The 14,045-nt window shown below is 46.5% G+C and overlaps 6 protein-coding genes across 6 annotated transcripts; 3 read left to right on the forward strand and 3 right to left on the reverse strand.

Moving 5' to 3' along the window:
* Positions 1-554: 554 nt before the first annotated feature.
* On the forward strand, positions 555-1,219 carry F5Y00DRAFT_242986 (uncharacterized protein). Its single transcript, XM_048008602.1, has one exon. It carries the CDS (start codon positions 661-663, stop codon positions 1,051-1,053), a length of 393 nt encoding a protein of 130 aa, XP_047862696.1. The 5' UTR covers positions 555-660; the 3' UTR covers positions 1,054-1,219.
* Positions 1,220-1,234: 15 nt separating this feature from the next.
* F5Y00DRAFT_242987 (uncharacterized protein) lies at positions 1,235-4,926 on the reverse strand. Its single transcript, XM_048008603.1, has 3 exons — positions 2,256-4,926; positions 1,676-2,192; positions 1,235-1,563 (listed from the first exon to the last, which is right to left on the reverse strand). Exons 1-2 carry the CDS (start codon positions 4,440-4,442, stop codon positions 1,968-1,970), a joined length of 2,412 nt encoding a protein of 803 aa, XP_047862697.1. The 5' UTR covers positions 4,443-4,926; the 3' UTR covers positions 1,235-1,563; positions 1,676-1,967.
* A 177-nt stretch (positions 4,927-5,103) lies between these two features.
* F5Y00DRAFT_242989 (uncharacterized protein) lies at positions 5,104-7,058 on the forward strand. The gene is made up of 2 exons (XM_048008604.1): positions 5,104-6,377; positions 6,431-7,058. The coding sequence occupies exons 1-2, from the start codon at positions 5,401-5,403 to the stop codon at positions 6,618-6,620; spliced, it is 1,167 nt and encodes a 388-aa protein (XP_047862698.1). The 5' UTR covers positions 5,104-5,400; the 3' UTR covers positions 6,621-7,058.
* A 1,128-nt stretch (positions 7,059-8,186) lies between these two features.
* On the reverse strand, positions 8,187-9,376 carry F5Y00DRAFT_264182 (Glyoxalase/Bleomycin resistance protein/Dihydroxybiphenyl dioxygenase; the record flags this gene model as incomplete). Its single annotated transcript, XM_048011608.1, has 5 exons — positions 8,187-8,218; positions 8,280-8,389; positions 8,448-8,692; positions 8,747-8,899; positions 8,957-9,376. 5 exons carry the CDS (start codon positions 9,374-9,376, stop codon positions 8,187-8,189), a joined length of 960 nt encoding a protein of 319 aa, XP_047862699.1.
* Positions 9,377-10,529: 1,153 nt separating this feature from the next.
* On the forward strand, positions 10,530-11,414 carry F5Y00DRAFT_242992 (magnesium-dependent phosphatase-1). Its single transcript, XM_048008605.1, has one exon. It carries the CDS (start codon positions 10,653-10,655, stop codon positions 11,325-11,327), a length of 675 nt encoding a protein of 224 aa, XP_047862700.1. The 5' UTR covers positions 10,530-10,652; the 3' UTR covers positions 11,328-11,414.
* Positions 11,415-13,499, reverse strand: F5Y00DRAFT_242993 (CRAL/TRIO domain-containing protein). Its single transcript, XM_048008606.1, has 5 exons — positions 13,063-13,499; positions 12,856-12,997; positions 12,752-12,783; positions 12,346-12,683; positions 11,415-12,281 (listed from the first exon to the last, which is right to left on the reverse strand). Exons 1-5 carry the CDS (start codon positions 13,254-13,256, stop codon positions 11,743-11,745), a joined length of 1,245 nt encoding a protein of 414 aa, XP_047862701.1. The 5' UTR covers positions 13,257-13,499; the 3' UTR covers positions 11,415-11,742.
* Between the last annotated feature and the right edge of the window lie 546 nt (positions 13,500-14,045).

Raw genomic sequence — 14,045 nt, forward strand, 5'->3', positions numbered from 1 at the left:
TGGCTTACCTGGGTAACCAAGGAGAAGAAAATCAAACAAATTCGGTTGAGTTCCTCACGTAGAATTAAAGATGCTTTTAACATATATTACGAAGAATTACATGAGGGTAATTATCACCTATATATTCATTCTCTTGTTAGTTTATAATCTATGTCGTGACTTGAATCACTATTAAGCTTCGAAGAGGACTTACACACAATTGACCAATTGTATATAAATGAAATTCGATTTAGGACAACTATATAAAGCTTCCAGACAGTTTTAACTAATTTAAACACCTGATAACAAATATATTCAAGGCCAATTCTATAAATCATATAGATGAAACTTCAACGTTTTCCTAACGACCCACCTTATACAACGGAGTTCCCTGGTCTGCTGTAAGACACCTTTATACGATGCTGCCGATCACAGTTTGACGTTAAGAAGGTCCCTAATCAGACTATGGGCTTAAAGCAATCACTACCTATCGGTACCGCTATCGAAAGGAATTTTCCAATCGAGTAAAATACTTAGTAGCGAACTATAAAATCCAACGACTACCTAAGGTATCTACCGTCATTCCCACTCGACAATTATCTCATACATCGCACATCCAATATCTAAAGCACAAAATCATTTTACATCGAAATTCCAACTTCATCTACATATCCACCATAAATGAAAATGTCCGAGTCGCTCAACGCCATCTACGTTGTCCTGCGCAAGGACTTCGACCACCATACGGACCGGAAGGGAAGACTAGCTCTCCCGATCGGCGCGTTCAAATCCGCCGCGTCTGCTAATAAGGCCGCGGAATCGCACTGTGAGAAGCAGGCTGCTAAGCGACCTGACTACGGCGATGACCCAGAACACGAGGAGAAGGGCGGCTTATACAAGGGTCGGTGTTATACGCGTGAAGATAGGAGGGACCACTTTGAGGTTTGGGTTGCCATGATGAAGTTGGGCGATGCTGAGAAGCCTTCGGCACTTAAGAAGAGGAAGTCGGAAGGGGTGGCTGCAGAGAGCGTTCCGGCGGAAAGAGGACAGAAGGCGCCGAGGACTGGTACCTAATACAGAGGGTATAATTTGATCATACATGTATAAGTCTCGGGGTTGATATTTAATAGCACTTACGGCTAAGTGGGGATGTTTAGCCCAACATGGCTAATAGGTAGCTTTGCATATAAGTTTATATGTTATGGTACTGAACATCAATGGAAAGATCAACTTTTCAACGATACTAACCAAAGTGGTGCTTATTCATCAAAATAAAATTCAAGAGTTTTATACCAAAAAGTATCAATGTTTAGTACCATAACATATAAACTTGTATGCAAAGCTACCTGTTAGCCATATTGGGCTAAACATCCCCACTTAGCCGTAAGTGCTATTAAATATCAACCCCGAGACTTGTACATGTTGCATTTTAACTGCTATCTATGAAACAGAATGACATAATAACATGAATTGCATATTCGCTCTGATAGTCATGAGTAATCCATGTGGTAGTTTCATTGTTGATGTGTTTGGTGGAATGCGCGCGACTCCCCCCTATCCCTGCACATTATACAAAACCTAAACCTAATATCAATTAGCAAGGACGACCTGGGCAGCGGGTATATTCCATAGCAATCCCGGGCAAAATGTGTGGTTTGCAGGAAGTACCGTAGTATATTTCGAGGGGTTTGCTCACACAGATACCACAGATGCCTCTTTCTCCCCCCGGTGCTCAGATGCTTAGGTACCCAAATCATAATAGTAATAACCGTAAGATTTTCCTACATGGAAGGCAAAATACCAAAGAACCAAGGCGTAAGACGTCGTGCCAATAATCCTGCATAGATAAAAAAGTCATGAGCCTAGGTATCGCTCGCCGGATTTGCGTGATCACGACGAGTTATCTGTTGATCGCCCCTTTTAGATTGTTCGGCTTGGATTTGGTTGCTGGAGATGAAACCTCCCCAACCGCAATGCGTTAAAACGTGCTACCGCTGCGGTTGGAACGGTGCGCTCGTTTTCTCCCAGTTCTCATTGCAAACTCTTCGCATCAACCTTCTCGGTGCTTGACGCCCAGTCATTAATTCGAAAGCCTCCATGGCCATCTCTCCCACAACCTCCAAGCCATCAATAATCACCCATGAGGTGTCCCCTTCTTCGCGAATCTTACGAATTTGAACCACTAGTGGCGTTATAAGGGGTTCATACGCTAACTGTGCAAAAGGTTTAGGTTAGAATATTGAAAGCCAAGGGATGAGCAGTATGATGGTTGTTACCTCAATCACTACACCACCAGTAGGACTTCTCAACCATTGCGAAGGCATTCTGAAGTCAACTGGTGGATTGTCATCTGTGCCCGATGCCGGAATGCAGGATACGATCATCGTTGGCTGCTGATATGACTTTGGCCATGGGTCACTGGCTGACCCGATGACTCGACAAATCTTGTCTCCTTCGTTCTGGCGGCATAGAAGCCCTTGCTCTATGGCGTACATGTTAAAATGCATCGCTACTTCTTCTGCTTTTATCCTTGTCCTATTATGAATGAATATCATCCGACAGCCTAATTTTATTAAAGCATAGATAGCTGCTCGAGCCATTCCACCCGCTCCTATTACCAGAGCCGTCGTCCGAGATGGCTGTACCGAGTTTCGAGGACTGATGGCTCTACGTATACAAGTCATGATTGCACTCCAATCCGTATTGTCCCCATAAAACCTATTGGCATAGCCAGCTCTGTTTCGAGCATTAGCATGGTCTAGAATTGAGTCGGTATCCCCACGTAGTGGTAAGAGCGTATTGACCGCGCCGATTGCGATAGCGTGGGTGCTGAGATGGTCAAGGCGTGGCATGATAGAGACTTTAAAGGGTGCCGTTAACGAAGCGCCGCCAAAGCCAGGCTCGCGTCGAATCCGGTCGACTTCTTCGAGTGAAGTGCAGCGTCTAGCGTTAAAAGTGTGCGGCATCATATAGTGCTCATATGCTGCGCGGTGCATCGAGGGCGACGCTGAATAATAAACATTCAATCCCAAAGTATAGAAATTGAGTGGTTGTAAAATTCCTTTTCGAAAAAGGTCCCGTAGCGTACCCCGTGTTGTACTTACGCCGATCATCTGTTCCCGTGAGGATTTCTCGAGAGAATCATGCCCGATTGGATTCAGGATGTCTCCCTGGAAAGGCAGTACAACGCCGAACACCGAAAAGTCGTAGGCGATTAGGCAAGGTTTGGGATCTGGTAGGGCATTGATTTTATCGATGAACATTTGCCTGAGTTCATCGTCTCTGTCCACGGAACAGAACCGGGCCATGCGGACGATCTGGCATCCGAACTGTTGAGCAAGCAAATAACGATCGACGAAGGAGTCGTCATTCCACTTTGGAGCGTTAAATCCTTTCATAACGTAATTCCCGATGATTTTTGTTCTGCCTCGCATGGAGAGAATGTGAGAGATCAGCCCTGGACTTCTCTGGAGGTCAAGACTCAGATACTCGACACCAAGTCGCAGCCCATGAAGCATCAATTCAAGGTCCATAGTATCTCTTTCTTCGAGGGGCCTCTTACGTTCTTCACGAGGATTCTCTTCGACGGAGTAAATGATTGGAAGGTCCAGTTTGCGGCGGATTAAGGCTACCTGGATCGCAATAAGGTCGAGCACGTTAGGCGGCCAGGTATCAATTATTAGTTCCACAGCCTCTCCAGGTGCTTCCAATTCGGCTATATCAATATTCGTGCTAATTAGCGATGATAGTCGAAGGCAGAAGACGAACGTATGAGTTCGATACTCCGGGGGGATTGCCTTCATTGAGAATGGATTTGCTATCCATGATCGTGTCAAACCTTGGCCAAAGATGTGATCAAGAAAATTTTTGAAGTCTTGTTTCGCCTCTACAAGCTTCGCAGTGCTTGTAGACGCAGAACGATAGGGGCAGTCCTCTGTTACCTGCCCTTCGCCACTGGGGTCGAAAAGGTTGAAGTACTCCAAATTAGAGAAATCACGATGTTTCTGGTCAGTGGTGAGTAGATATTCTGCATCCGCCACTGATAGTTTTAATAACTTGTATAGATCCTCTTTATCGCGATGGATGTAAATGATGGGGTTCGTCTCAATGTAGTCCTTCAGGATCTCCTCAATATCAGACGATAACGTGCCCGTGCCGCATTCTATAACACAATTGGCCTGATTAAGCTCGAGCATTCGGGCAAGTACAATCGCCATCTGCTGATTAAACGTTTCTCGTCCATATTTTTGCAAGAAAATAGCTCTGGTACATCCTGTCGACTGTTCAAAAAAGTGATCCTCGGTAATAAGTCGACGGCCAAGATACTTGGCAGCGATAAACCCCAACGTCCGTTTTCCAGCACCTCGACAACCCACCAGGATGACCGAGGAATCGGTAGGGAAGACTCTGCGTTTTGTCCTGGACGTAGAGATTATGGGTTCATCAAGAATCATATTCGCCATCCTAGCAACCCGATTTCCAAGCTCTTAAGACACACGGTTTAATCGTGCTTGTCGCTATATGCCGTTCAACAAAATATAGACCGTGTCGATAGGTGAAAATCTAGAATAGTAGGTTCTTCATATGAGGCTAAAAGCAAGTCTCATTGCTGTTTGGTGAAAACAGACACGATGAAAGTATCTGGTAACATCAGAAATGAAATATCCTGCGAGTCTGTAAGAAATCTTGTAGTTCGAGTTCAATTCATTTGCGAAGTAAATCGTACGAGAGCATCTCGATTGCTGAAATAAGAACAAATGGGGTTGAGCCCATGAGGTGAATGAGTTTACATGTCTGTGAGTTACAAGTCGACTAACGGCAAGGGTGTCGGCATTAGAAGCGGAAAGTTAGTCCTGAGCTTCTACCACATGGTTAGGTTAGGTACCTAAACCTTAGCTCATTAGCCACACTGAAGAGCCACGCTACCTACTAAGGTACCTCCCTAGGCATGTAGGTACCCGGGGAAGCTATAAAGAAAATCGTTGTTGGGGGGGTTTGAGGTTCCAGTTGGACCATGTCGGAGATAACCCCGCGCCGACAGTGAGCAGGTGGTCCCGACTCAAGCTGGGTGCTTACCTTAGGTACATTAGGTACATAACATGTATCCTAGGTACTGTACTAATCGCTGTACATAATTATTTCACTTCTCACTTCACAATTACAACCAAAACATAAATATATCGATAATTCTTTATTTCGTCTCACTCTTCTCATTGCTCTTAACATATGCTCTCAATGCTCTCTCACCTTCGCATCATTATCTTATAAGAGCTCTTGTGTCGTCATCGTAAAAGGGCGCATACGAGTCTCCATCGTACCCCTAACAGTTCGAAAAAAAAGAAAAAAAGGAGACCCTCTACTCTACGGAGAGGAGGGTGGCCTGAAGCTGGTTTGGAACTAGCGGTGTCTACCTCGGGGCGTATGGTGGAGGCTATGAGTGATGGGGAGAGCGATGACGGCAAGCGAGCGTCGAAAAAGCGCAAGGCTAGTCGCGCTTGCGACCGCTGCAACTCTCAACATCAGCCATGCGATAATGCCGTCCCGAAGTGCAGCGTTTGTGTACGCGCAGGCACCGACTGTACCTACAACAGACCTGTGCGGAAAAGAGGTCCTCGTAGTGGGTACACCGGCCAGAATGGCGAACGTCTATGGGCCATAGTCCTTCAGGCACGGCCCGAACTCGAGGATGTCGTTTTGCAGGTCCTGCGCGGCGGTACGTATGGAGGCACTGGTATTCCTAATCTGGACTATTATAAGAACAACGAAAACCAGGCAGAATTGGTTAATAGATTCAACGAGAGTCGACTCGGCAGATTTCTGCAGAATGGAGAATCCCCTGACCTGTTCCTACCCCCTCTGGACCGACGCGTCTCGCCGGTCATCTCTAAAGTGCGCAATGAGATGGGTTTTACTCAATCCTCAAATTCTCGCCGTCAGCCTGACATGGCCAGGGATGTTCCCGGCTTGTCTAATAGATCGGTCTCGTCTGTTTCAGGACCTCAACCTAGTTCAATAAACCCTCATGGCGCTCCTCAAGATCCCAGCGACATTTATATTCAGAGCCAGGATATTCGAAAACGGACTTTCCGTCCTAATCAGAACCAGATACATAGTTATAATACGGGATTTTCCGAGGATGGACCTCAGAATTTCAATTTGGATCGCGCATCATCAGTTTTGGCAGCTCCTCAAGATTCTACACCTTTTGGATCGAATGGCTCCACTGATGAATATGGGGAAAACTCGCGGCATACGAGCGAGCGTTTAGTGCCGGAAAGGCAAACGAGTGTCAACATGGCAATGGGCCTTTCGCAACATTCGCAATCCATTGAACCAAGCAATCCGCTCCCTGTAACACAGCAAACCGATGGACTCCACTTGGATGAGACTTCTCGATGGTAATGGTGACTGACTCCTTATATATACTTCTTTTTGATCTAACTTCATATAGGCTCGACTCAACACCGTTTGACACATTACGAAATCTAGGGTTTGCCCCTGGGGAGAGCATGGCGGAGGATTTCCTCGAGCTATGCGAGAACCCCGACCCCGTTGATCATACTCCAGCCACCTCAGCCGACCAGGATGAAGACGAAGAGGCTGTCTGGCGCCGACTAGTAATGCGGGGGAGATTCATATGATCAGGCGTCCGGTTTTACATACCACGGATAAGATAGAAGACTAATCCCGGAATTCGACTAACTGCGACGAGTCCCGTGGTTACTCTAGCATTGAACGACTATACGTTCTACCTCGTTATTAGGTAGATTCTAAAGGTGGGTGTAATGACGGCAACGACCACTTTCGCTAAGCTGGCACTACCAGTCTGCATGCTAACATAGCACCCAGACTCTAAGCTATGGTGTCTTTATGATAATCTATCAGGGCTTGTGTCTGACTCCAAGCTCACAGGTTATGAAAAGTTAATTGGTTATAGAATGGTGGTAACGATAGATTGATTGACAGAGCAATGGATGCTCAAGGTGGTTCATCAAACCCCAGTTCATACCGGTCGAGATTTAACTATCGCCGGCCATACATACTAGTATATACCCCTTTAATAGAGATTATAATGTCCATCTAGTCTAACCTTTTCAAAATATTGATTTAGGATTTGACGGTAAAGCTTTTCCCTATAGGGGCCTCCGCCAAGGGAATCATCATTCTGCGTTGGCGGATCACCATCCGCACTACCGCGATCATACCCAATTCTTAAAAAGAACCAGTACCAAGTATTATCCCTAAAGGCCCGTCTCGCGCCTTGGCCATTGGACATTAATGTGCACCCAATGCGAAATAATACAGACTTGGGATACTTCCGGTGCAACGTTGGCATTTTCTAAAGCTCTAATATGATATGTAGAACACGATCTTTCTACAACGAAAATGGGATGGCTCATAGGTTCCGGGAAGTTCGTACTAGAACTCATTGTGTATCACCTGCGTATGGATGCTCCATGGCAGTAGATATTTCATGGGGTAAGATCACCCACAACGACTTAACTCATGTATACGCCTCGTGGATTTACCTACCCCCTCAAACGCGCTTTTTTTTTTTTCAGTGTAAAAGCGTTCTACTTGGAAATGTCCATGTTTGACTCGACCTTTCAAACATCAATGCAGGAAAAGGCTCTCTTAAAGCCATAGAGCTGTGAAGTATCTGGTACGAATAGTATATAGGTAGGCATTTAACAAATACAACCTAAAAGAATAATCTAAGTATCTAGCTACATAGCTCTATGATCATTGGATGGTTCTTAATTAGCGTAAGATATATATAAACCTTTTTATGCTGAATCTATATCCAATAATGACAGCACGTAGACTAAAATAGATAACTATGGGACTTATCCTTAGGAGAAGGTCTTCACTCCTCGTGTACGAGTTATCTCGTACCTTATCTGCTACTTTTCTTACCAGAGACATCTCAAGAACTTCGTAACGTATCTTGATATATGAATCCATCTACGTACTTCGTAGGTTACGATTGCTCGTTACGTTATCATACGACTAGAAGTAGCTTTGTGATAACTTAGTAGATCATTATCGAGACTTATCAATCTTATTGGGGTGGTAACACGAGATACAGTTCAATGCCCACTAAACTTGAATATAAATACATTAGAATAAGCAAACGTTCAATCTTGGAACCGATATACGCTTGCTCGCCCGGGACTGAAACACAACCCCCTTAATACAATTTAGAATCAGTCCAGGAAATCTCCAGGAACATCGGGACCTAGTGAATCGCAATTAGCACTGCCATACTGCATAGTCAGAAGCTAGGATTAGACACTCACCCCACACGTGTAGGCTTCCAGGACCAGCCTGCGAGTGATGCGTGGGCTCAGAGGCGGTCACCAAGTCGCCGTCGACGTAGTGCTCCATGATGAAGCCGTGCGGGTCGTACCTAGCCTAGTTAGTTTGGACTTCGAATCAGAAGGTAAAAAATGGGAGTAAGCACGTACCAGTAGTCGAAGATCTGACTGCCAAGGACGTGTCTCCCAACGCCCCAGCAGTTCTTGTAGCCCCTCTCTCGCAGCCAGTCGTGACCTAGGACTTGAGTATCGAAATCGTGCGTCTCAAAAGAAGAGTGGTGCACTCTGTACGGGGTACCTTCGGCGAAGAAGAAGACGTGGTGGTCTACCGGTTCGTCTCCTCTATCTAGCCGGTAGAATACTGTCCGGTCGATCTTCTCGGCGTCGTGAATGAGCTGTTTCTATTAGTCGCGAGTTCCCCAAGCATGACTAATACAGGGGGTTCGTACATCGCTAGCTATAAGGTTAAAATGATCGCAATAGAACTTGTAAGCCTTTGCGAAGTTCGTCGACCTTACACCGAAGTGGCCGAGCTTGTGGACCGGAGCGGGCCGCTTCTCGAATCGCTGGAACCTGCCTGCGGGTCTGTTCTTTTCGAGAGGCTATGATATCGTTTATCGTTAGTATTAGAATCTAAGGTCGACCTGCGAAATTCTTACGTAGTTAACGGGTTCGTGTGGTAGAGGGATTTCTAGCATCTGAGCAGGGGTCTGGCCGTGGACTAGGTGAAACGGGTACCCGTCGACCGGGTCATAGAAAGTTACGCCCTTGCCCCCACCGGGTGCATCCGATAAATCGTATACCTCAGTGGCTTTCGGTAGTGTCTCGGATGCGATCTTCAAGTCTTCCTCTGATTCGACGACGAAGCCCGCGCCGCCAAATTCGGCCTTATCCGCCTTGATGGAGCAAAGCACCCACGGTTCTGTCCCGTATCCTCTCCAGTAGATCTTGTCGTCCGATACCCTCTTCTCCTCAGTGAAGCCGAAGTCTTTCAAGAAAGTGATAGCCTTGTCCATGTCTGTGTACTTATAGTACACGTGCGCTATACGCACGAGCTGTATCTTCCTCGGGGCCGCCATGTTGGATACCCGTAACTTTATATCTTTCCCAGTTTATGGTTTTATCGTCGAGAGAAATGCTATTGCTGTTAATAGTCCGCTCTAGGTTGGGCTTTGGGTCGAAGTTATAAGTGAAGCCACGAGGGTGCTTCTCTAAAATGCGCGACGGCTAAGCACATATTATATACGACCGACATATTCGACCGACATATGTATTCGCTTGAAACGGTTAAAGTCGGGGAGAAGGGTGGAGGAGTCCGCCTACGGGCATAGCGGCGGATCAATGTCCCTACATGTCACTATATGTCCCTACCTTAAGCTCCTGTGTAAGTCTAAAGGCTAGGCATTAGAGGAGCAATTTGGGTTTCCGTCGTCCGAAGAGACAGTCTAAACAACTAGGACTATGTGATAGGTTACCTACCTATCCCCAACCAAGCTCAGCTCCACAGCCGCGGCCCCGCATTGGTCTTGGGTGTTTCTGCCATGGAACACGTTCGGCAGTTCTATGTAGGTTGCTGAGTGCTTGTGGGGTTCCTTCACTTGGAAGATTCCGAGTTAAGGACATATACTAACTAAGTCACCTAATGCAGCTATAAGGGGCCTAGTGTACGAGATCCGAACTAGGCAATCCCCGCTCGTTGAGACTCAGGGGGGTTTTTCTATGGGGGTAGGTATATTTGCGTGGTTTCGAACGCCAAGTGTGTTACTTAGCTGCGTATTTCGCATCTCGGGTTTGCTTATTGTAGATTAGAAATAGGCTCACGAGGCATATAATGCTGATCTAAATGCTGATGTAATGTTCGGAGCGGCGGGTTCGGTTTGTTAAAGCCGATGTCAACAATGCTACGCTGTATGTGGTTTTTAATATCCATCGTAAAAGCTGGGGACTTGGAGATGCGCGGGCAACGAAGATGGAGAAGAAAGAGTATGTGCAGCTGGCAAGAAGGATTAGTGACGTTGCTAACGGGCCGTTATGCTTATCCCTTCGAAAGCTCTCCGATCTGGAGCTTAGCAGGGGATCTCTCTTTTGTGCGACGGGGAATAGTGAGGAATCATAGGTGGAATCGGTGGTAATTCTACACCCGTATTTGCCAAGCTAAGGTACCTTACCTGCTTACATCATTTCTTACCAATGTTGTTACGGATCCGTACTGGCATCTAATCTAATCTTATCGTCTGACCGGCCACGGGAAAGTTGCAAGACTCCGTCATACCTTCATCAATTTTATGCCAATACCCGGTCCCCAATCCCCGTACCCTGTTAACAATACAAGACGTAATTTAAAATATTCCGAATATGCCGAAGAAGCTCGCCAAACAGCCAACATTTCCAGGCACGACGCCTACTACCACTACCCTACCATCCATCCTCACCGACGGTCAGCCCTTGCCGCGCGCCATCGTCTTCGATCTCGACTACACCCTATGGCCATTCTGGGTCGACACCCACGTCTACCCGCCGCTCCGGCCCAACCTCGCGCACAGCGCCTGCACCGACAAGATCGGCGAGACCTTCGCCTTCTACGACGACGTACCCTCCGTCCTACACGGCCTAGCTCGCGCGGGCATCAAGCTCGGCGTCGCGAGCCGGACGCACGCCCCGGACCTCGGCCGCGAAATGCTCAAGCTGTTGCACATACCGCCCGCGAGCAGCGTGCTGGACGAAAGCGGCGCTGACGCGGGCTCGGGGAGTAGTACCAGCAAGAAGGACAAGGTGAGGAAGGCGATCGAGTTCTTCGACGCGGGGCTGGAGATCTACCCCAGTAGTAAAATACAACATTTTAAGGCGTTGGGCAAGAGGACGGGTATCCCGCACACCGAGATGCTGTTCTTCGACGACGAAAGCCGTAACAGGGACACCGAGTCTCTAGGCGTTACCATGTGGTTGGTCAGGGACGGCGTTACGTGGAATGAGGTCGTAGAGGGGATTAAGGAATGGAGGAGGCGAAAAGGTGTCCAGCCATCATCTTGAGTCGTAGTTCCAACCAACATTTAGAGGCATTGGTCGCCAGCAGATGACATATCGATTATATAGCATAGATAGAGAGGGTTGCTGGCGTCAGGAGTTTTAAGTTGATTCTATTCCACTTTGTGAAGAAGTCCATATATAATCCATGCGTAGCTCCCTAAAAAACAAAAGCGCCCCTATTCCTGTAAATACCAAGGTATGCGCCAACGACCCTTGACAATAAGACGATGCGGTACTGGAGAAAACAGGTCGGTATCCTAAGACTCTATGTAATGTATCTCTTCTTACATTTATATCTTCAATAGACTCTAATGTCCAATCTCCGCCACGAGAATTACGAATTTGACGTAGACGTCCAGCTTCGAGGGAATTGATGACTGCGTGAGCTCCTTCTATTATATAATCGTGTCAAGTTTTACTATTTCGCTTCGGTAATTGACAACGCCGCAATGCTTGCCGTCGGGACTTCGCCGTTAATAATAGGCTTCTCGGTGGGCGTTGCGAGCGACTCAGCTTCTGTAACGTCGCCGGCTTGGGACTCCGTGGCAGACACCAGGGTATCTCCAGCCGAATTCGGCGGGTAAGCTTTTGTGATGGTACAGACGCGCTCTCTTCGGTCAGTCCCGTTTTTAGTCCCTACGGCGATACATTCGACTCGCTTGCCATCGTCGATTGGCCGCCAGTATACAGGACCTTGAGGAAGAGAAGTATAACCGTTCTCGAACTGACATATCCGTTTTACCTCGTCATCCCAAGCCGGCTCGTCGAAGAAGTCCCATTCGAGCTCGCCTCCATAAACTTTCGGGATATTTTTTATGTCCATGAAAGTCGTCAGGACAGGTAATATATCGTGGTCCTGGAGAATGAAAATCTTGGAGACAGTTACGGGATCGAACCACCGCTTAATCCAACCCCATACTGTCGAGAAGAACATAGGCGCGCCGATAATAAAGATACCTAGGAATTTAATCAGTTACTTCTACAATTCTTACACAGCCTATAACAAAATTCGTAGACGTACGATCGAGAGTCTCAGGATAGTGGGCAGTGGCCAATTGACTGGCAGCCTGCATGTGGCCCTTCAAGTTCCAAAACATGCGCAGACTGACGTGGGAAATATCGACGATATTGGTGCTGAGGGTGATCGGAGTAGCGGGATGTGGGCGATCGGTACACTCGGACGACAGAGGTTGGACGAATCTTGTCAGATGTTCGTACAGCGCGAATAGCTGTAACAACTTGGGCTGCGTCTTACCATCCGTCTTGGCCCTACTATAGGTCGTCTCGGTGGACTTCTCATATTTGGCAACTGCGTGTGAATCGAGATGTCGAATTTGGAATACGTAAATTGGAATGCCTCTAAAAATATTGTTAGTATAGGTGTCTTGCATCGAAGCTCTTATTTATTGGGACGAAGTATTGCATACCGCTTATCACGTCGACCAGTAAATCGAGGGTACTATTCTCAAGGGTAAGTGATGAGTCTAGAATTGTTTAATATTTAGTTACAAGGACCTTAGATATAACGTACAAGCTTCCTAGTTGCCTCAAACGAGTCTATATCGATAGTATCGTATAGAACCTCAACCTGGTTTGCGTTACGAAACTTTTCAGTCTCGCTGAATTGCACATATGCATCTTCTGGAACGAACTTGCGTGCTCGAAGGAATCGACTAGGTTCGTAAATACATTAGCACTATGTTTGACAGATTTAATGCGACTTTCGATTTAAACGCACAGAATAGTGGCATCGTCATGAGATGGCGGATTCCCCGGCTTATAAAGACCTTTCTTCTCTAAAAGTGTTTTGAATTCTACCAAAGCTTGCCCTTCATGCTCGGTAAGATGCCCGAGATGTCCTTGCGGATAGCCATGTTCGACCGCCCCGGCCGAGGGGACTCGGTGCATAGAAGAGCCATTGTGTTTCGTCATTGATAACGTTTGTCGTCGTAGGGACTAGGCGAATGATGTCTTTAGGGATACGACAGCAATACGGTAAGCGAAAACAAGCGGTAACGGGCTTTAATTGTATTATTGCAGATGCTGGTACAGTACTAGCTGAAGGGCTGAAGGGCTGAAGAAGATAAATACTAAGGATTAGACCCCTGCCTCTTATCCTTGCATCCTTACATCCTTACATAAGTGCATAGTGGTGAGATCTTATTGGTGGGTCTATGATCTATTAGTTATGATCTCGGGGACGGAGATTTCAGATTGCCTTTTCCTAGGACTTTCCTTCCTTCTTTTTCTTTTCTTACGGCGTCATTGAAACTTCTGACAGCTTTCCGAGTCATAACTAACTCGTCTCGGCCGAGAATCGGCAAGTACATACCTAAATTCTTAAGGTTCATAAGGTTCATATTAATAAGATTACCGTGAAATCGGAAGCTTAATTGAACTTTAGGTGCTTTCTTTGGATTATTAATTGAAGCTTTCAACGGATTTACACGTTCTAGAGCCTCCATTTCACTAACTACATAGTAACTACATCTTAAACAACAAAATATCAACTATGCCAGGTACAGAATAGAATACAAATAAGCAACGCCCCAAGTCAGCTAGTACGCCTTTGGTTAACGTCGGAGACAATTCAACAAAAATATTCATTCAACTTCTACTGTGTAGTACACAGTTGTATTGCATAGCTAAATCCGTTTGCCTTAGCCAAGATCAGCGCACAGTGACGATAACCTCGGAGTCTCCTTCGGTACGATAGTATAA

Source organism: Daldinia vernicosa (genome assembly GCF_022497035.1).
Source record: "Daldinia vernicosa strain CBS 139.73 unplaced genomic scaffold F5Y00scaffold_40, whole genome shotgun sequence".
Lineage (NCBI taxonomy): Eukaryota > Fungi > Ascomycota > Sordariomycetes > Xylariales > Hypoxylaceae > Daldinia > Daldinia vernicosa.